This window comes from Caloenas nicobarica, chromosome 2, assembly GCF_036013445.1.
Source record: "Caloenas nicobarica isolate bCalNic1 chromosome 2, bCalNic1.hap1, whole genome shotgun sequence".
NCBI lineage: Eukaryota > Metazoa > Chordata > Aves > Columbiformes > Columbidae > Caloenas > Caloenas nicobarica.
In genome coordinates, this window is record NC_088246.1 from 156662935 (window position 1) to 156684747 (window position 21813).

The 21813-nt window shown below is 37.3% G+C and overlaps 1 protein-coding gene across 4 annotated transcripts in view; it reads left to right on the forward strand.

Annotated features, from left to right (window-relative positions):
* The window catches only part of PHF20L1 (PHD finger protein 20 like 1), a 58810-nt gene that overhangs the window by 1303 nt on the left and 35694 nt on the right, over window positions 1–21813 (forward strand). For 2 of the 4 annotated variants that reach the window (XM_065627698.1, XM_065627697.1), the window contains exons 3-9: window positions 8381–8552; window positions 8706–8790; window positions 9504–9592; window positions 12045–12107; window positions 15762–15969; window positions 16619–16747; window positions 21499–21581. In XM_065627698.1, the coding sequence (XP_065483770.1) occupies window positions 8381–8552; window positions 8706–8790; window positions 9504–9592; window positions 12045–12107; window positions 15762–15969; window positions 16619–16747; window positions 21499–21581 (829 nt within the window). The remainder of the gene's footprint in view (window positions 1–8380; window positions 8553–8705; window positions 8791–9503; window positions 9593–12044; window positions 12108–15761; window positions 15970–16618; window positions 16748–21498; window positions 21582–21813) is intronic. The other 2 variants (XM_065627696.1, XM_065627699.1) reach the window with 1 other exon arrangement.

Sequence of the window (21813 nt, forward strand, 5' to 3'; positions counted from 1 at the left end):
TTCGTGTACGTTGTATGTTTTGATGTCTGATTATAAAACTGAGTGCACCTATTAATTGACTGTTTCACATGTGAACTTTATGAATTTCCACATAATGAGTCTGTTGAAACGATTAGCTTGTAGGAAAATATTCTCTTCAGGAATCAAACTGAACTTTTCTGCAGCTTTTCGTGTGTTTGCTTTTAGTTGCTCGTGTAGCCATAGTAAGTGAAGAGCATTTCCAGAGTAGTGTGAAATATGGTGTCATGTGTGAGAGGATCGGTGTGTCAATATGGCAAACTGCTGTGACAAAAGACTTATTTCGTTTTAGTTACAAGATGTGCAAGAAAGTTTATTTTGTATTCAGTTATCACGCTTCATAGGTTCACAAAGCTGGTTTTCAAACAAGAAAACATCCTTAATTGGAGTTCATGGAACAGGTAAGTACAATTTTATTTGCATCAAAGAGTTGGAGGAAATAAGAGCTTAAAATAGTGTCTCTGCAGCAGCTGGTCATTGTAAGAGTCAAGAGTATAAAAAGGAAATTTGTGGGCACAAGGACCATGCTACACAGCATGCGTATTGTGAAAGGAGATATTATTTTGGAATTGTTAGTCAAAATGTTATTAATGCAAGTGGGCTAATTTTCTGATGTATGCTGACTATGCTATTATGGTTTAAAAAATCCCTGGTTTTGCTAAAGTATATGACAGAGGAAGTTGGTGCTTCTATCCAGAAAGTTTTCTTAGTTGCTCTCTGATTAGTTGGGGCTGGGAAATACAGAGGCCTGTACCTGCTTTTCTGTTGCTTTCCTGGAGAGTTAAGCATGTTCATATAAATATCTGATCCTACTGACTCCAAGTTACGTGATAGAGAAGTCTGTGTATAACTTATTTGTTTACTCCAGTAGTTGTATGCTCTGTATAAAAAGCTGGGTTAAACTTTTTATCTGCAGAGCTTTGATTTTAATTATAGCAGAAGTGTTTGTTTTAATAAACGGTCTCTAAGGGAAAATATGGTTTACAACACAATTCCTGTTCTTACCTGTTGCTGTAGAGTGGGTTTTCAAGATATGGAGTCTATAACTGAATGCCAAAATCTTGAAACTGTCTGAATAGTGCTATAAAAACAAAATAATTTTAGTAGAACTTTTATAGCATCTTCTGTGACTAGAGATAATCGGTTAATGTTACTAGATGACAAAAGTTAATATGTAAAAATAGCTTCAGCTTAATTGTATCCAATAAAGTCACTGAATATCCAGTGTACGGTCTGTATTGGATTTCCCCAGCCTTTACACAGGGAAGGGTCGCAGGTCAGTTCTGGAGGTTTGGCTTTGTCAGGCGTGGGCCTTGGCACAAGCTCCACAGCTGAGTTGCTTGCTATTTGCCAGCAAAAGAGAATTTATCCTGAACTTTCTAGGAATTGATTCATCGTCTAGACCACCAGGTAGAACAGGTCAAGTTTACATGCATGTAAGCTTTTGGAGTGCCATATACAGAAGCAGAAAGTTAATATTAACATTTTGCAGTTGCAGCCACACTGGAAGCAGGACTCCTATTTCAAAGAAAATAATATTCATATACATAATCAAAGAGCTTGTTAGAGAAAGCCATGGTCATGTTATTATTAAGGTGACATGGGCTGAAATAATAGTCTATATGGTTTTTTTTTCTTAGCTTTCTGTTGCATAAGGAGGTGGGAGATTTTTTTTTCAAATTCTTTCTATGTATAAGCTGTGTGCATTCTTCATCTGCATGCAGAAATACATGCTTCAAAGAAAATAAAGTTCCTGAACGTACATGAAATCTCTCGTATTTTTTAACAAAACCGAAAATGAAGAGTAGTAGTACTGCTTAGCTCAGTCTTTCCACAAGCAACAAATTGAGAACGCTTGCTGAAAAATAGCTTTTAAAGGGTTTTAATTTTTTTCTCCATTCTGAAAGCCTGTTGTCATTTGAAGATCCAGTGTTCAGAACCAGTTAAAACGTTAATCAAGAAAGACTTCTAGAGAATGGGAGAAAATAAAGTATGTTTTTGCTTTCTGAGGCACTTCTGCAGATTTTAAATTTTCATCTTTGTAGTAGTTGCTGAAGGTAATCTCCTGGAATCTGATGATCTGTTTGAAGTCTAAATTTTGGAGAGGATATTGTGTACAATGGCCATTTATTGCTTAAAACCTCCGTACTTTTAAGTGAGGAAGTTTTTGCAGGCAGTGCTTGGGTCACTGGTATCATTTGCCATGTACAATTACTGAGCAGAAGAAAGACTGGTCAAACTGATCAGCAAAGACAGGCTGTCAGTGTGCGTATTTATTTTTGCTTTATTGTGGAGATAACTGCGATTTCTTCTTTATCAAGTGCAACAGTGTACAGTTGCAGGGGAGGTCATCTTACCTAATGAGTTTGTACCACTTGTTACATGTAAATTCACTAAAGCAAACTATGAAATGCAGCTCTAATCAAAATCAATGCGATTGTCTGTCAGCAGATAGTAAATGAGATGGGATTGACTGATAATAGAAAATTATTAAATATATGCAAGATGATCGGGGCCTGGACCGTATGAGTTATGAAGAGAGGGCGAGGAAGCTGGACTTGTTTGGCTTAGAGAAGCTTCAGGAGACCCAGCAGCAGCCTTCCGATGCCTACAGGGATGTCATCAAGAAGACTTAGCCAAGTGGTGCGTGGTTGGAGGACAAGAGACAACAGGCACAAGTTGTAACGAGAGATTCAGGCTAGGTACGAGGACAATCTTTTTTCCCATGGGACAATCAAATGCTGGGCCAGGTTTCCCAAAGAGCCTGTGGATTCTCCAACATGGTAGGTTTTCAAGACTGGACTGGATAAAACTCTGAAAAACCTGGTCCGATCCCACAGCTGACCCTGTTTGAGCGGGAGGTTGGACTGGAGACTTTCCGAGGTCTCTTCCAATTTCAATTGTCCTGTGATCTTGTACAAAAACTGATACGTGTGCACACACCCTGTGCCTCTCACAGACAAAACAAATGAAACAGCAGTAAAACTGCACATTTCTGCAAGTACATGCCCATATGTGAGAGTGGTTCTTAAGCTGTTAGTTCCCACAGGCAGGGCACAGCCTGTAAAACTGATGCGTTTAAAGATGCATCTTTTCCTTTTTTTCCCAATTTCTTTTGTGACTGTAGCTTTCTACTGGTTCTCCCATAAGTGCCAGATATTGCTTTGAAAAACAAAACCAAAAAAACCCAAACCAAATGACAAAAAAAAAAGGAAACAAACAAAACAACAACAAACCCCCCAAACTTGTTTTTCTGAGACTATAGTCGTTATTAATTTGCTTCATCTAAACTCTAAGTTAGGTAATGAAGGAAGTACAGATCCATGGCCCTTGTTGCAGTTCTGGAATGGAAACAGCTCACTAAAATAGGCTATTTATCAGAACAACAGCACTTCGACTTGGTATATTTGATTATCCGGATGGATCTTTAATTTTTTTTTCAATATGGAAGAAACTTTTTACCTGTAAGACTCTGGGAAATCTGATTTTTTACAGTCCTTACTTTGGATTTCAGTTGACTGGGTTACCTGATAGCTAGGTATTTGAAAAGACTGTGAAGACTCTGCTTTATATTGATGTAGTGCAATACATATAATAAAAAGTGGGGAGTTAGAAATAGGGGTTTGCAGATTTTGCAGATACCAGAAGACTATTTGTGTCAAAGACAGAATGGAGAGTATTTCATTTTGTATCCTCCACGAGGTAGAATAGAAGACTTTTTATATCATTATGGTGAACGCAGGAATTATGTATTTGTTTCTAGACTTTCTAGGTGCAAACTTGGGCAAATTTACTACTGTTTTTGCATCCTTTTTTTTTGTGATTTGAAATAACTCTTGTCTCATCTCATGGCGCAATTCGCCACTTTTTGGTCACTTTTGAAGAGTCAAAAGGAAGATGATGGTGTAAAAATGAAAAATACTTTGTGTGGCCATTAATCTTTTGAGTGCATTGGAGAAAATAGTTACTTTATTTTTTTTTTTTTACTCTGACAAGAAGTGAAAACTGGAAGTTTCCCATTAATTGTCCCTAATGAACATTGGAGCATTATTGTTGTCTGACCAGCGCTTCATAGTGTAAATTTTGTAAGCCATATTAAATTTTGCAGCTTTACAAAAATGTTGCATAATTCTTATGGGTTGGAATCACTGGAACCTGGGAATGGAGAGCATACAATATGTAAACTGGGCAGATACCACCAGGTAACAACAGTTTTCCTGTTCTCTCTTCAAAAAATAACAACAGAAGCCTCTGAAATCTGGCTGAGATTTATTTGGATTATTAAGTGGTATCTCTAGCATGATATGGACACAACACACCCCAAACTTGCAGATTATTATTTCTTCCCACAAAAAGAACACTTTCACTATTGAACTGGAGTGTGGTAGTTTTTTTTATTTTTTCTGTGAAAAGTAAAGACTTTTTCTTCAATTTTTTTAGAGCATATTTTTTCAGGTTTGTGCTGTACAAACCTTGGCAAATCTGTTTGTCTACAAAATTCATTCTGATCCCTTAGTGTGGAGCACTTGCTGGGGGCGAATGGGAAGAATTAACCTGTCTGGAAGGTTTTTTGGGCCTTAAGCATCATTACACTTCGATATTGTAAAGAGAGATGTTTGTATTCCCATTTCTAGTACTTCTTCATGATGCCACCTTGTAGCTTTGCAATGGAAGGAACTTCTACCTAAAATTTCTCATGTGTAGGAGATGTAACCATCTTCATACTTATCTTCTCTCTACAGAATAAACATAAATATTGCTCTTAGCCATAGCGTTTTCCTGTATGTGTTGTTACTAGAATTCTTTAAAAAGGTGGATTAAGTTGCAATTTTATCTTTTATTAGGAGGAAATGCATACTTGCCTTCGAGATATTTGTATAATATTTCAGTTTATGAAATTGATTATTTTTAGTAAAAGTACAAAAACTATAACACCAGAAAAATGATCCTGCGCAATGTAAAATTTGCAACAGTGAATTCTGCAATACGTAAGCTCTGCTTTTTTCCACTGTGGGATCAGTTTTGTGAAATAATATTGTTTATACAGATTTGTGGCACATTATGGCTAAACCTATATTGAGGGTGATAGCTTGTTGCTAAATCCATACAAAGTTATTTTGGGTTGCCTAATAACCAATTGTATATGGCTTGGGTGGGTCAGAGACTTGCTAAATCTTCCATCTCTGAGGACTGGAGTTGAATGCAGGTTTTGGCTCTATTAATCTTGTAACCACTGTCTTAACATGCATTGAAGAAACATAAATTATTAGGATAAAGCCATTGTGTGATGATATGATTACTAGAAGACTTTTCAAAACCAGTATAATGGTCTTTGATTCAGAGCTGATAATGACATTTTGATAATGACATTTTGACACTTTGATAGCAGAAATTGTATTTATCAAAGGTAAATTAACCAAGAAATACCTGACACTGCATTTCCTCTCCTGAGCGATCCCTAATGAGACTTAATATTTTGCATAACTTCTTTTACTAACTGATGCTAGCTTTACTCTTCCCCTCCCACCCCCCTCATGCATATTAACATCTTGATTCTTGGCTTGCTGAATTTTCTGTAAAACTTTCTTCATTCTTTATATATTTGTCTCTAAACTATACTCCATATTTTACTTCCCCCTCTTACTCAGTTTTCTCTTTCCAGGACAGTGAACCGTGTTGTGCCAGTTTATCCCTTCTGTTGTCTTCTCCACACAGTGCTTGGAATGATGACTTTGCTGATGATGACCAGTGACAGCCACCAGCCATATTAATGATAATATAAATATAGCAGTGGAACTGCTATAGGGTAGCACCATAATCGGAACAATGTGTTTGCATTATAAATGCGTAGGAAAAGGAGGATTCTGTCTTTTGGCTGATGGTCCCTGCATTTTGTGAAGTAACCATGTTTTTGTGTTATTACCTGGCTGGCATGTGATAAGCGTGAATTTTCCAGCTGTGGTAAGAGCACCATCAACTTCGTCTTCTGTTTGACTGTGGCTGCTTCAGCGCTTGTGCACAAGCTCTCAATTTTGATCACTACAAAGTGAACTTTATGTCCTCTTGCTTTCTTGGTGTTTTCCCATCCTTCCCTCTCTTAACCACTTTCTGTGTCAGCCTTGTCTTGGGAGCTCTTTTCAGTAACATGGTTACTCATACATTTGCAGTAGTAACAGTAACTTTACTTTTTCCTCTGCTTTGCCACTCTTCCTGCTTATTCTGGCAACTTGTTGTCTAGTTACAAGAAGTCTGAAATGGAACCACTTGAAGATGAAAACACTAGTAAGAACTTTTATAATGAAATTCCTACATTTAGCAGCATGTGGACTTAAGGAGAAAGGATCATCAGAGGCAGGGCTTAGGAAAACCGTCTCTTGGCAGACTTACTTTGTGGAAGCCTTGTTCAAAGTTAAACCAACATGCTGATGATGGGGTTCAGGTTGTGACCTACAAGCTTTACTTTCTGTTTTGATACAATATATCAGCTTCACTGTTCTTATTGGGTTGTTGTTGTTGTTCTATTTGAGAGGGAAAAGGGGTTCGATGTTGTTGCTTCTCTGAAAAATGTCCCATGGAGTTCTCGTATCTTAAAAAAGATTTTTGTTAGTAGGATGGCAAATTAAAGTCTGAAGTTTGAGACTAAGGTGGCATTGTTGTTGTGTGTGTTTGTTTTCGTTTCTGAAATGTACAGATGAGAGAAATGCAACAAGAGGTTGGACTGTCTGTGCATTCTGCTGTGAGGGTGAAATCTGGCTGAAGTAGTTGTAGTAGTAACCTAGAAAATCAGACAGAGTTTTTCTCGTTTAGCAGCTCCTGAGATATTTAGTTCTGGGCAAGCCGTGTGCATCACCGCAGCCAGAGAAGTAGGACTGGAGAAATGAAGGAGCAAATTGAGACTGACACCTTTTGTTATAATGGCCTGTTCTAGTCACCAGGAAATAAGAAAAACCTTGTACTTCCTGAGAACTTATATTTTAATCAGAACATAGTTTTAGAGACTCCTTTATCAACACTGTCACTATTGTGGACAGAAAGTATCAAAAACTGAAAATGTTGACAGTGTTCCTATATATGTAAGTTGCATTTCTAGCTGATGGGATTTTCAGTAGGACTGGAAATCGGTTGCTCAAGATCTGCTCTTACTATTGCTCCACAGTAGCACTTTGTTAGAAAAAACAGTTTGCCTCTTAATGAAAGTGACGGTTGCCCTTTCATTGTGGTTTCTCTTTTCAATCCATGGTTTGTTAGCTTTAGACCATCTCTAATATAATCTCTGGAGAAAATATGATGATCTAATTAACTATTTTTTTTTTAGGAGATTCTTTGCACTTTTGAATCCATTTTGTTATTTTTGTGAAGGACTGAAGGAGCTGAATTCCACCTCATTCCCTTTTTTCTCTGCGTTCCATACAGTGGAAATAATGGGGGTCTAATAATTTTGGTGGAGGAAGTAGTATGGCAAACAGTTTGTGCCTTACCCCCATAGTAAATTTTGTGAAATATATCACTTAGGTGAAACAGAAATGAAAAGACTGAATAATAATTGCTGAAGTTAGAGGAATTTGCTATTTTCCCCTAGAAATGTAATCTCAACCTTTACAGTTCTTAAACTACATCTATGCTGTGCCCAAAATTAGATGCCTAAGTCTTGATCTGGTTGCAGTTCAGTGCTGATTAGTTCTACTGAGCACATGCAATGTTTGCTGAGGGTAAAATCCGAATTTTAATGAAGACTGACATATTTATTTAGTGCATATGGAGTTAAGGAGAGATGACTGCTAAAAAATAGTTACTATGAATCAAATTTAATGGCAGTGAAATAATGGAAGCTGATCTATAAAATAGTAAGTGGCGTAGATTAAGTAAGAATGCTCTGTTGACTTCTAGGTTTTATTAGTTGCTTGTGATTTTTCTGGAATAGATGGTATAATTTGATAAAACAGTAACATATATACTCCTACAACTATTTTATATCCTTTCCATCCTCAAGCAAACAAACTCTTACAGGATTTTGCTTTAGACAAAACACAGGTTTTAGAACAGATAAACACAGACTACGAATGCCAGTTTCAGGCAGTTCTGGTCTGGGGGTTTGAGGTTTACATTTATATAATCATCTGACTAGAATGAGGGTGATGACATATCACCGATGTGTATAGATAACTCTCAAACTAAACATCCTATCAGTTTAGTAACTTCATCTTTTTCAGGCTTGGAGATTTTGCAGAACAAGGTGTTAATATAACTTTCTGAATTGCCATGTAAGCACTGTTGTATGCAAAAAAAACCCCAAACCAAACCATAAAGCACCAGCCACTTTGAGAAAGCTTTGAGGTTTATCAGTTTACATTTGTCATTCAAGGTATCCATCTCGTATTGAGAAGATAGATTATGAAGAGGGGAAGATGTTGGTCCATTTCGAACGTTGGAGTCATCGCTATGATGAGTGGATTTACTGGGACAGCAATAGGTTGCGACCCTTGGAGCGACCAGCATTAAGGAAAGAAGGGCTGAAAGATGATGAAGAATTTGTTGTAAGTAGCACATTTATTTTGTCTTCGACTATTTTTTTGTAAACTGTTCTACTTGTTTTCCTATGTTAAATCTCTCCAGCACATAATGTTTAATTCTTTTTAGGAAAAAATCTAAATGATTAAAGTATTAATGACTAAATTTGTATAAAATAGGATTTTAAACCTGGAGAAGAAGTCCTAGCTCGTTGGACAGACTGTCGATATTACCCTGCAAAGATTGAAGCAATTAATAAAGAGGGTATGTATTCATGTATGGTCCATTGGTACAGATTTTTTGTGTATACTATGCTGTAGCTGTAGTCTGCTTAAAAAAATCATGTCTATAAAGTTTTCCTCACTATTGAGTGAAAATATTTCTATTCTATCAAATTTAATAATGTGTGAAATTAGAAAATTAGAATTTTTCTTGGAAGACAAAATGCTTAATGTTTCCTCAATGATGAGAAGAATATCCTGTGCACAGCATTACGAATATTTTATACTGTTGTTGATTTGGGCTAATGATATATTTAAGTTTTTGTAATTGTTTTGGGAATTGTAGATCTTTTAAAAGGTGATGTAATGCTTCACGATAGGGTGATGTCTCTGATGAACTTAAGTAGAAGTTTTTACTGTGGTTTAAAGCAAATAAGGATTTGTTTGTGAATTGAATTGTTTCCCTATTGTGACGTCAAATATTACTTGTTTCAATGAATTATGAGCGAAAGTGACACATTAGGTTAAACATGCTTGAAATTGTCCAAGTGGACAGAGAGCAACAATATCAAAGCAGGGTTTCATTGAAGCTATCGTTTTTTTTTTTTCTTAAAATTCTTCATGCTGACTGTAGGTAACACCTGGTTACTTTGTTCATATAGCCTACAAAACTTTTTGCTAAAGCTTTTATAGTAACAAGGTGTGTTTTGTTTCTACTCATCACTACTCATGGTGATTACATCAATCCTTTTCTAGGAACATTCACAGTACAGTTCTATGATGGTGTTATTCGATGTCTTAAGAGGATGCATATCAAATCTATGCCAGAGGATGCAAAAGGGCAGGTAAGAATACTTTAGGTATCTCTTAGGTTTTTATATAGAGTTGTTTGTGTTGGGGTTTTTTGTTTGTTGGTTTGGTTTGGGTTTTTTTTTGTCTTGTGAGATAGTAAAAATGTCATCTCACACAACTAGTTTTAGATTACAGTCTTAATTCTAGGTCCTGCACTGCCTTGCTTCACCAGTTTTATGGATGATGCCCCCGAGCGTGCTGCTCAAGTAGTCCTGTCTTGATCTGAAATGCTTGGCTGCCGTACACTCCATTGCCGACTAACCTGTTCCCAGGGTTTTGTCTTGCAGAGTTCGCAAAATCAGGGTCATCCAGAGACTTTTTCCTCTGGTGTCCATTCAGGAAAAAGCTTTAGCTTGTCAGTAGTCTTATTTTTTTTTTTTTTTTTTTCTTCTCCACCCTATCTCTTTTGTTTGCTACTGTGGTAGCTTTTTGCCCACATGCTCTTATTAACATGAGTGTTCTGTGGGGATTTTCTCCCCTTTATCAAAACGTTTGGGGATTCAGACAGATAAATATTTCTTTCTCTCTGATCATATCCAGTTTCTGTTAAGGAAAAGATGCTCAGGAGAAGTTGGGGGAGGCTGTGAAGTAGAGGACATCATTTCATCACTAGGCTATCACTACTTGCAACATTGAAAACTATTTACATGCTTTCAGTGGAAATACCATCGCATTTACCTTGCGTGGTAACTGTATTCTCATAGTTAATGAGAAATGACCCCACTGGCTCGGAGACAAGAAATGTGAAAAAACTGCTCTTATTCTCAGTTTTCCTCAGAATACTCCTTCTATTGTGGGAAACAGAATTCAGGTATTTCGTAATTACATCGTAATATCGTGACAAGGGCAGCTGGATAAGCAAATTGGCTTGAAAACATTTCTCTCTTCTGGCCTCTAGGTTACAGGTACCTGTGTACTGGGATTGATCGTCTATGCAGTGAACATTGGAACTTTGTGCAGGCAACACTTCATTATTTCAACAATGTTTCCTTAAAGAGTTTAAACAGAAATCCGTAGTCATGCTAACACTGGCTTCTTGCTGCAGCCTTCCCATAACTCTGTCGAACCAGTATATAATATTTCAAACAGTACTGTCAGTATGTCAATAAGTTAGGAAGTTAGAGTGTTTCATTTTACTTCATAAAAAGGAAAACTTGGATAATGTGGGTGTGACTGAACTAAAATAGCCCTTCTGTGACAAAGTGAAGAAATCCCTTACCCTGTCCTGTGTTTTTTTTTTTCTAGGGAGCTATGTTATGACTGATATTGAACATTTTTCAGGTTTTCAAAAAAAAAAAAGTAAATCCATTTCTTAGCAACCATTTTGATGTCCAGACACGCTCGGTGGACTTCCAGCTCATCTATTATTTCTAATTTTTCTCAGTAGTTGAGAGTTATGGTGTTAGTTTCATGTATCTCAGGGGCTGAATGTAGGCGGCTTCAATGAAGTATTGAGAAAAAGAATAAGGGGACCAAATTTACACTCTGAGATGGATTTAGATTTTTTTAAGTTGTCTTGCAGCAAGTACAACACCAATTACACTTACTGTTATGCTAATTGATACTAGTAGCATTTCTTTTTGCAAAATTAGAGATAGGCATGAAGTTCTGTAGCTTTCCAAGGCAAAGATACTTTTTTTTTCTGCAACATCTCCTATATCAGTATGCTATGGTAAAATGTTTGTTTTTCAAAATATTATTGTGGTATTTAAGAATAAAAATATGATCTAAGATTTGGTTTGAAAATCAGTTATCTGAAACTGAGTCTAGAACTCAAATGGATGCTTTTTTGCATTATCGATTTTATTAGAAAACATTTACTAAAAATTATGTAAAGCTTAAAAAAAAAGCCAAGACTATAATTTGATTTGAAAAATCACAGAGTTGGCAGATCCAACACTTCATTCTTAGTTTAAACTTATGACTTGTATTTTTTTCTTTGGAAATAGACAAAAAATATTTTAGTAGATGAATGTATGCTTAAGTCATAACGCATTAGCCAATTTAACAAATGTAAAATCTGTTGGGAAGGTGTGTGCTAAGCACGCAGAACTTAAATGACATGGAGAGAGATACAAACTAGTTAATAATTTTGATTTGAGCTTAGTGTGTCTTGAAGGATGAGATTGTAAACAGCGTAACACTCAAGCTATTTTTGAGTTGTAGCAGAAGTGTTTTAATAAGACTCAGCTGTGAGGGTGGAAAGGTAAAATTTTTAAAGAGTGGAAAATGTGTGTGGTTCAATGCAATGAGACTATAGGTTAGGTTGCTCTGCAGATATGTGCAAATTAATTGAAATCACACAGAAATGTGGCTAATGTAGTACAGAGCAAAAATAAAAACAGATGGGGATATATAGACTGCCCTTGTGAGAGCACATATGAAGTATCTGGATAACTTACTTTTTCTGTTTCATGTTTTTTGTTTTATCTTCGATGTAATTAGGCGCGCGAGAGGGAGCAGATAGCGCCGGAGCTGAGATTAGTGACGGAAATCGAACCAAAAGAAGTGAGTTTTGAGGAGGGTTTTGAAGGAGAGGGAGGGGACTTGGCACACAGGAAGAGGAAGCTGAGGACAAAGCATGGATTTGTGATTGGGACAGAGGAAAAAAGATGTGACAGGAGACAATGTGAGCCAAGATGTAGGTGGGACAGATGGTTTAGAATTGAAAGGTGAGGGTGAGGAATCCAGGCTTGATGTGGAATCAGCCAGTCAATAGCTTGATGATGTTTTATGTGTGTATGTGTGAATGTGTGGGAATTGTGATGCGCCAGGAGAGGAAAAACAGCTGAATCTTTAGTACTGTAGAGAAGCAAAAAGGTGGTGGTTGTAGACAGGTAAAGGGAGACCAACGTGTGTGTGAATTCTGCTGTTGGCGAGAGGGTTGGATTTTAGAAATGATTCTCGTTTTGCCTTCCCACTGTTGCAGGTCTAAGGTTATGCAAAGGAGTATTTTAAAATACAAGTGTTTTAACCATTTCATGTAAGGTTGTTGGGTAATTTCTACTAATGTATTTCTTGATTGTGCAATTTCCTCTGCTTTGATTTAGTGAATCTAATTAGCATAATGACAGTTTTCCTCAGTAGCGATAATGTTTTGTCTTTTAACTACCGTGTCCCATTACTTCTCTCCTGTCAGTTTTCTCAGCTTACTTGAAAGGTGATTTTTAGTAAGAGTAAAAAAGGAAACACACTTTTTTTTTAAAGTTATATGTGTAAATGAGAAACTCATTGTGGTGAGATACTGTGTGAAGTGGGAAATCAGGCTGGATGGTGCAGAGTAACAGGTGTAGAGTTGTAAAACCACAGCCAAAAGAGGGACAACATCAGGAGATGAGGGAGAAGGAAGGAAAACTTATATTAGGAGGATTTTGCTTTTACTTTATTAATTTGTAATGTGTTCATATTTGGCCACTTGGTTTTGTGTATATTGAAGGCTCTGGGGAAAAGTCCCGCTATTAAAGATTTGTGACTAGTTTCTGTGATATCGATGATATTTAGTGTTCTGCTATTATGGTTGACAGAGCAGATATCTTACAATGACCCTGAGACAGATTTCAGGATTCATTGTGCTTTAGACTCCCACTATTATTCTCCCATTTTATTTATATTAAATTTCTCTAAAACTCTGAAAAAGGCACAAATGTAACTTTTTGAAGGAGAAGTTCCTGTGATCTTCAGAAGAAATATAGTCACCTTAGCATCTTAGATGCTAAATAGCTCTCACACATCAGGAGCCGTGCAGTCAGCAGGAGTTCAAGGTTAAAAAGCAGGAATTACCTGTATCACTTCAGTGCCAATATGTTTACTCTGGAGCCAAAATAAAAATGGACCCACAGAGTTTCTGGCCAATTCAGAATCACAAAATTGTCGAGGTTGGAAGGGACCTCTTGAGGTAACTTCCACTCACCTGCTCAGGGTGCTCTTTACTGAGTTTAAATTTACATGTTAATCTAGAAAAAAAGTTTAACTGTCACCATAATTAATGCCTCTCTGCTCTGGCTTCTGAATGTTTAACCTTTTTTGCTTCACTGTTCTATGTGTCCTGCTGCCTTTGTAAGCTCCATGTCTTAAGGAAAGTAACCAAACAATGAAAGAAAATGCAAACAAAAAAAACCCTTCATGTTGCACCAGAACAGCTGCCGTTAGAACAGGGTAGTTAGTTCAGTGTGGTCCTTGAAGCTTGATATCTTCTGAAAGCTTCTGAACCCGAGGTGCTTAAGCTTGCCTGAAAATTAAAATGCCGTTTAGAAGTTTTGGTGCGGGCTGCGCTTCTTTTGCTTCCCACTTCTGCCGTAAGATCCGAGCTCCAGCCGTGTTACTGATCCTCTTCATCCCTTGGCCAGGGTACAGTGTAAGACTTCTACTCTCAGGTCTCCTAACTCCTCCCAAGCACAAATAGCTCAATCCTTTTTTTGTCCCGCTGGATGGGCAAGGCTTTGGAAGGACTGGAGCTAATGTGTGTGCTCGTTTTGGCTGGCCAAAAAAGAGGTATGTGTGTTTTTGATTGACTATGCAGCTGGCAGTTAGACACGCTCTTTGTAGCCGGCACGTCACCAAATGGCCTCGGTAGTTGGCTTGTTGTATAAGAATCACTAAAGCGCTTCCAAACTTTGCTGCTCCTGGCTAAACTGAGTGTTTGCATCTTGCATTGACAGTTTGGACATGGAACACTTTATCTTAGCAGAATCAAAGCTGTTGGTGTTTCTAAGTACATAGCTTGATGCAAAGTAGAAACATAACCACGTAAAGCAGTGATTTAAAAATACTGAGCTATGGAAAAGGGAAAGCATAACACAAGGAATAGTAATGCTTCATATTTTGTGCTATGCTTTTCTCATAGATTAAAAAAGGCAAAGAAGCCCTCAGTAGAACAGAAATTTGAACCACTTACAATACATAATGTGTGGGGAAAAAGTGGCATTGGAACGAGATGTATAAAATCAAGATACTTTAAGTACCGCTTATGATAACATAATGATAAGGAAACAGTCCAGAATAGAATAAAAGTCTGTCTGCAGTTGGGGGAAAAAAAATCTTATTTGTAAAGCATTTACACGAAACTAGACAAAAAATAGTCTTTAACATACCTTTTTTATATGTGGTAGTACAAATCTGCAAATACTGTTGTAGCCAAATTGACATGTAGTAAATTAATTATCGTTCAAAACACTCAGATGCTTAAGTCTTACTGGTGGAGGCTGAACATTGCTGTTGGCTTTTATATCATATAACTTCTCCATGGAAAAATTATATACCTTGATGTTATACAAAATTTGAAAGAATAGTTTAGTAAAAAGGATCAAGTTAAAAATTTTTGCAGTCAGATGGATCCCTGACACTCTGGAAATGTAAGACAGGAGTCCAATCACTCCAGGCTAGTGGAAAGAGCTTGGCTCGTCCTTGGAAATATTTAGTTCTCTCTGAGTTATAGGGTGGCTAGACCTCCTAAACATGCCAAAAAATAGATTAATTTGGGCCGTATGTTCTGTGGTTCACTCCTTGGATGTTTCTGTATGGTCAAATAAGCCATTATCCAAAATGATGCTTAAATGCAGATTGTGAAATTCAGTCATATTATAGAGCACTTGATTGAAATTATTGAATGAAACCTGTAATACGTAACACAAAAAGAGCGCTATCAGTTATTACTTTGGAAGCACGTATATAAGAGTTTTCCCTGCTTTATCAGTTTAATTCAGGAAGAACTCTGCCCAATCATGCAGGTGGCTGGACCATGCTTTGAGTTGATTGTGGTTTTGAATAATAGTTACATTTGAGCAACAATGGAAATGGTGTATTTCACAGCCAGAAGGGTAAGGAAAAAAATAGTCAGTGTTCTGGGTTTGGGAGCTCCTGGGTTTCTAAAGTTATGACACAGAAAATAGGTAATAGGGAGCGTGTGCAGTCAGAATTCTATACACCGTGGTTTTTGAAGGTTTTTTCTTTTCTTCTTTTTATCTATGTGACATACTGATAATACTTCAAATTTATTTAGGCCATTTGGGAAATTTGTTTTACTATTCTTTGACTAGTAGCCATAAAAATAAATTCAACTGCTCTTGAACATTTGTAGATGAAGTTTCACTGGGTTTATAAGTATTTTCTCTTTGAGTCTCAGGCACTTTTTAGTACTTACTTACCATTTTTTCCTTTTTGGAGGATTGGATAGCTTTGGTCAAAGCTGCTGCTGCTGCAGCAGCCAAGAACAAAGCAGGAAGTAAACCCAGAACCAGCGCAAACAGCAATAAAGATAAAGAGGACAGAAAATGGCTAAAAGTTCCTTCAAAAAAGGAAGAAACCTCAACCTCTGCAATCATGCAGGAAGTCCAAAAAAAGGAAGAGGAGCCTACATCTAGTGACACATTTGGTAAAAAAACAAGTTCTGTAAAAGATAAAATATGTTTTTCTTTAGTGTTGAAGTCTAATTCCTGTTGTTAATTTTGTAATAACTATAATAGTATTTCTAGAGGAAGATGTCTCATTTGCTATTATGGTAACTGTTACGATAACATTAATCAGTTCAGAAACAGTTTTTATCTAGTTGGGTCAGCACGTAGTCCTTGTGCAAAACTTCTAACTAGCACTAACAAGAGCAGAACACAGGGGTTTTTTAAATTATTTCATTGTATGCTTTGGTTCATGTTCCTGCGTCTTCTGTTACCTGTGAGATAATCCCTGATCCTGTTCTAAGAGAAAAAAAAAATACAATATGGATGATATATCCATGTTCAGGGATGTTTGAAAATATTTCTGGATTGATAAGAATTTGTTCATTTTAAGTCTTTAATACTGCATTTCTCATGATGTTGAGTAAAAGTTATAAATTTTGAAGTAATCTGCTTCTAATGCTTCAGTGTGTGAATCCACATCTTCGGAATGTGTCGTTTTCATTTTTAATAGAATTTTAGTTTCTTTACTGCATTATTCCAATAACAATTCTGAAATATTTAGGTATGTTGCGTGTTGTTACGTATTTATGTAATGTGAGTTTATTAGATTTCTTCTCTGTTTAATAGTAGGATTTCCTGTAGTGGATGTTCCAAAGATGGCCTTTGTGCAGGCAGAGAGCACGTTATCGCACAAGAGGAAAAGTAATCTAGGCAACTCATTTCAGGCAAAGAGAGCTCGTCTTAACAAGATCACTGGTAAAATACTTTTTTTTGTTGTTGACTTTTTTTCCTTTTTAATCTAGTGAAATATATATGCTTACCTATAAGGTACTGAAGTGGATTGGTAAAAGAACATTCATGAGACAGATATTCACTACAGTCTTTTTCACTTGTTTGGAATTTTAAAGGAATCTATAGATGGTAATAAAATCTACCTTGTTCATAAATTCAGAGAATGGTCTCAGACTTGATCTGGTCTTTCTGGTTTTTTAAGAAGGTAGCCATCCTGAGCTGATGAATTTCTGATGTTTTAACTCCACAGTTTTCTCCATTATTGAGTCAATTAGGGGTTTGTACAAGGTCTCAATATGGTCATGAGTTACATATCACTGCTGTAAATAAAGCTTCTGTTAGCTGTGGAAAAACTAAATGTTTTTTCATAGTTTGTCATAAAGTAATACTGTTGTCAAAAAGAGTTTAGAGTATGTAATTTAAAAATATACAAGCCTAGCTACAAATCAAAGCAATGAAGATCTGAAACTTTTTTTTTTCCCAGTGTCTAAGCAGGGGTGTCAAACTCATTTTCATGGGGGGCCACATCAGCCTTGTGGTTGCTTTCAGAGGGCCGAATGTAATTCAGGACTGTATAAATGTAGGAGTATTTAGGATGAGGCAATATCTTTTCACCTGTGCTGAGGAGGATTCAGTTGCATTTCAAAATCTCAATGAAAAAATGCTGTGAAGTCCCCCCACCTTAAGAGAGGGGCCCTTGGACAGATGGTAAGATAGAAATGGGTTCCACTCATTATTCTAGGAAGTAATATCTTGTGTGAAGTCTGGCAAACTTTTCTGTGCTACAGATAAGAGGGTTTTTTTGTATTAGGTAGGGTATGGTCATTCATATAGAAAGTCTTACTTGTTTCTGTAAGATAAAAATAACCTGATTTACTAAACTGCATTACGAGGGGGTTTTTTCACTTGTTTTAGCTAATCCAACCTTTTGTAGATCAGCAATGAAGAACGTTTTTGTATGAGTTTGGCTCCATTCAGTCTCTCCATCAGTGCTTCAAAGTAAAAGAGAAAATAAATGAAGTGGACCAGTATGAACATGCTATGAAGGAAGCAGTTTTTGGAAAAACCCATCTTTTGTCTCCAGGATTTTCTTTCCTGGATGGCTTCTTATTTAGTACTGAGTTTAGTTAACAGATGCCTGATTTATCAGCTTAATTTCTACTCTCCTTTGCCCATCCCACATGCGGCCTCAGTTAAGTCCCAATTAAGTTGCTGCCATGAGCAGAAGAAGTGTAAGATATATACCAGTGATATGTATTTTTGGAGCCCTGTTCCTTCTTCCCAACAGCATTTAGCAGCAGAAGATACCAAAACCAGCTGAAATAATTGTAGCTCTAGAAATTATATTTTTCTGTGCTTGTGAATAGATTCTTCTTTCCTAAGGAACTTTGTGAGAATCATAATGTTGCAGCCATTGACTCTATCATTCTAAAAGCAGTGTCTGTGTCTCGGCTAGCAGAGAATATGTTACCTTTCAATGAAAGTGAATTAATCCTTTGATTGCACGCTGAAATTTGTCATATTTGGTAGCCGCTTTGTGTAACTGTTCTCAACACACTTCTGAAACTCATACTCTAGTAGGTTTTTTATTGTTCCATATATTGGAATATTTTGAAAAATGTAACCAATGATGATCATACTTTCTCTTGCTACATGTTATTTTTTTATGCTTGAAAAACTTGTCAATTGTGGTTTGTGTCTCCCGTGTGAGCTTTTAGATTTGAAAGACTGGGAATCGTGCTGATGTACCCATCAGAATGGCTACAAAAGAATCAAGGCATTGTAGCTGTTAGGAAAACATTCATTTACCAAGTGTCTTATGGCTGTGTTGGGGAAATGGAGCAAATAATGTGGTGGTAGAAGGCTGGCTGAAAGGAATTGTTTTCTGGGTTTCAATTCAGCATTCAGTCGTTGTTGCAGAACTTTCTCCTTGTCTGCCACAAGGGCCACAGCTGCGTCTGGTGATCTTTACTCACCATTCAGTAAAATAAAGCTGCTTCCTTTGCTCCTTTTCCTTCTGCTACCACCACTGGGGAAATGAGATTCCCCAAAGGTGAAGGATGTCTCCTGCTAAGCACATGTTAATATTTTCTTCTGATCACTTTTTGCCCCTGTTGGAATGGTTGCTTCCACAACTGCTGCAGTGTCGATACCTGAAAGAGCAGATAACATCTGCAGCAAGTTTACGGAACAAACCACTTCTGGTTCGCTATGCCACACTATGCTTTTTATTTGTTAGGTGACAGGATGGTGAACCTGTAGTCCTGCTGCTGTAGTAGTTTGTGGAGGTGTTCTGTCTTTCTACAGGCATGGTCTTTGATTTGAAAAATACCTAATGGTGTAGAGAAAAAGGAAATACGAGTTATGTATTCACAGATCTGACAAAGTCTAGGTTCGTTTCATGGCTTTACTTTCTGAACACTGCTCATCTAACTAGAAAGAACAATCATAGAATGGTTTGGGTTGGGTTGAACCTTAAAGATGATCTAGTTCCAATCTCCCTGCCACGGGCAGTGACACCTTCTACTAGACCAGGTTGCTCAAAGTCCTGTCCAACCTGGTCTTGAACACTTCCAGGGATGGAGCATCCACAGCTTCTCTGGGCAGCCTGGGATTTGTAGAACCCCAAAGACTGTAGACCCCTATAGACTGTAGCTTGTTGTTTGGTATTTAAAACTCCACTTAATTTTGAAAATTATTTTATACTTTTCATTGTAGTTGTATGATCCTCAGTATAAAATACCTTGCTAATTTTGCAACTTGATTTAAACAGGATAATTTGAGTCACATCTAAATAAGGTCTGTGAAACCTAAATCTTTTATGAAACCTGGTACAGAATTAAAATCTTACCTGATTATTTTATTTGTATTGGTATGGACATGGTGTTCTGAAAAAGCTTATTTAAATCAGAGCTACTTTCCAGTACTACTTTCCAGTAGGGGAAAGGGACCTGGGGGTCCTGGTGGACAGCAGGATGACCATGAGCCAGCACTGGGCCCTTGTGGCCAAGAAGGCCAATGGCATCCTGGGGTGTATTAGAAGGGGGGTGGTTAGTAGGTCGAGAGAGGTTCTCCTTCCCCTCTACTCTGCCCTGGTGAGACCTCATCTGGAATATTGTGTCCAGTTCTGGGCCCCTCAGTTCCAGAAGGACAGGGAACTGCTGGAGAGAGTCCAGCGCAGGGCCACAAAGATGATTAAGGGAGTGGAGCATCTCCCTTATGAGGAAAGGCTGAGGGAGCTGGGGCTCTTTAGCTTGGAGAAGAGGAGACTGAGGGGTGACCTCATCAATGTTTATAAATATATAAAGGGTGGGTGTCACGAGGATGGAGCCAGGCTCTTCTCGGTGACAACCAACAGTAAGACAAGGGGTAATGGGTTCAAGCTGGAACACAAGAGGTTCCACTTAAATTTGAGAAGAAACTTCTTCTCAGTGAGGGTGACGGAACACTGGAACAGGCTGCCCAGGGAGGTTGTGGATTCTCCTTCTCTGGAGACATTCAAAACCCGCCTGGACACCTTCCTGTGTAACCTCATCTGGATGTTCCTGCTCTGGCAGGGGGATTGGACTAGATGATCTTTCGAGGTCCCTTCCAATCCCTAACATTCTGTGATTCTGTGATTCTGTGATATTCAAAACATAACTTAATCTAACAGAAAGAGTATTCATTGTGGAATGCTGAAATGTGAATAGCTGTCCAGCAAATTACCACACTGTTTTTTGTGTGCATGGTTTTTTTGTTTTTTAATGTCTGAAACACTTACCAAGAGCCCAGGCTTCCCTAATTTATAATTCCTTGGTCATTGTGCACTGTAAATTAATTTTGAGCATATCTAATTTTTCATGGAACACAATACACATTTCCTGTGGATCTGTCAGCTCAAGTTATTTTTGAGGACTTAAACTCTCCACCCCAATACTGACATTCCCAGGAATTATAATAGTAACTTTTATTCAGATTTGTGTTTTTCAGGGTTTTTCAGTTCTGATTTGGTTTATAGCATGGAACTTTCTTTCTCTGCATACTTAGGTAACTGAAGTTATTGTGGGAAGCAGAACTGAAACTATTGCTATATGCTTAGCAAATGAAAAACTTTCTCATATTTATGTTTCCCTGACTTTTACAGATTTTATTATAGTAGTGGTATTGTATAAAAGCTCATGAATGAAGAGACATTCTGCTATGTTTGCTCCCAATATGGTCTTGTTATTGAGGTAATTTGGGAGCTCCACTGCTGAGAATATTTATTTGGAAATCAAATCCCTTGTTGTATTCTGTCTAAGAACGGTTTGCATGTGGTAGAGTTAGAATTAGTAATACAAATTGTGATGGAAATTTCCCAAAGACTGGAAAGGGGAGAGATAGAAAAGTTTTGTAGATAATTTTGATCTCTCATAGGCTTGGTTTTAAAGCCCTAGCACTTGGGCTTCAAAAGGGATGGTGAGACATTATTTTACAATTGATAATTTGAATTTTACCTTGTTAATGGAAATGCCAGAGGGGTGCCTCTTGAGAAAGGGCTACATCTCTAGGAAAGTCCTTTAACTTTTTGTTTCTTCTAATTTTAAGTGTTCAGCTTTGTGTAGAGCTGTTTCAGAGAGGATTTTGTTGTAGATGTAAGCAGTTCATACTTGTCTCACTGTTTTGCTTTGTTTTCCACAAATTCTTGTTTCAAGCTGCTTCTAACTAAAAATATCTGCAATTTTTCTCCTAAGGTTTGTTGGCATCCAAAGCTGTTGTTGCGGATGGTGCTGAAAAAAAGGAAGGCAACAAAGAAACAGCTCCAGTCCTGGAGCAGGTATGAAATGGTAGAGTTTGATTCTTTTGCAAGGTTCCTACTGGAGTGTGCCATGGAGATGTAGTACCTACAACATTTAAAATTTACCCCTTCAGATATAATAGGGAACTGAAAATTGATCTTATGTTTACATTTCTGGCAGAGCCAGAAGTACGGAATTTGATTGTCTTTAAACACAGTGTTGACTCGAATTTCAGTAATGAGCTTTTGTGTTAGAAAACTAACAGAAAAC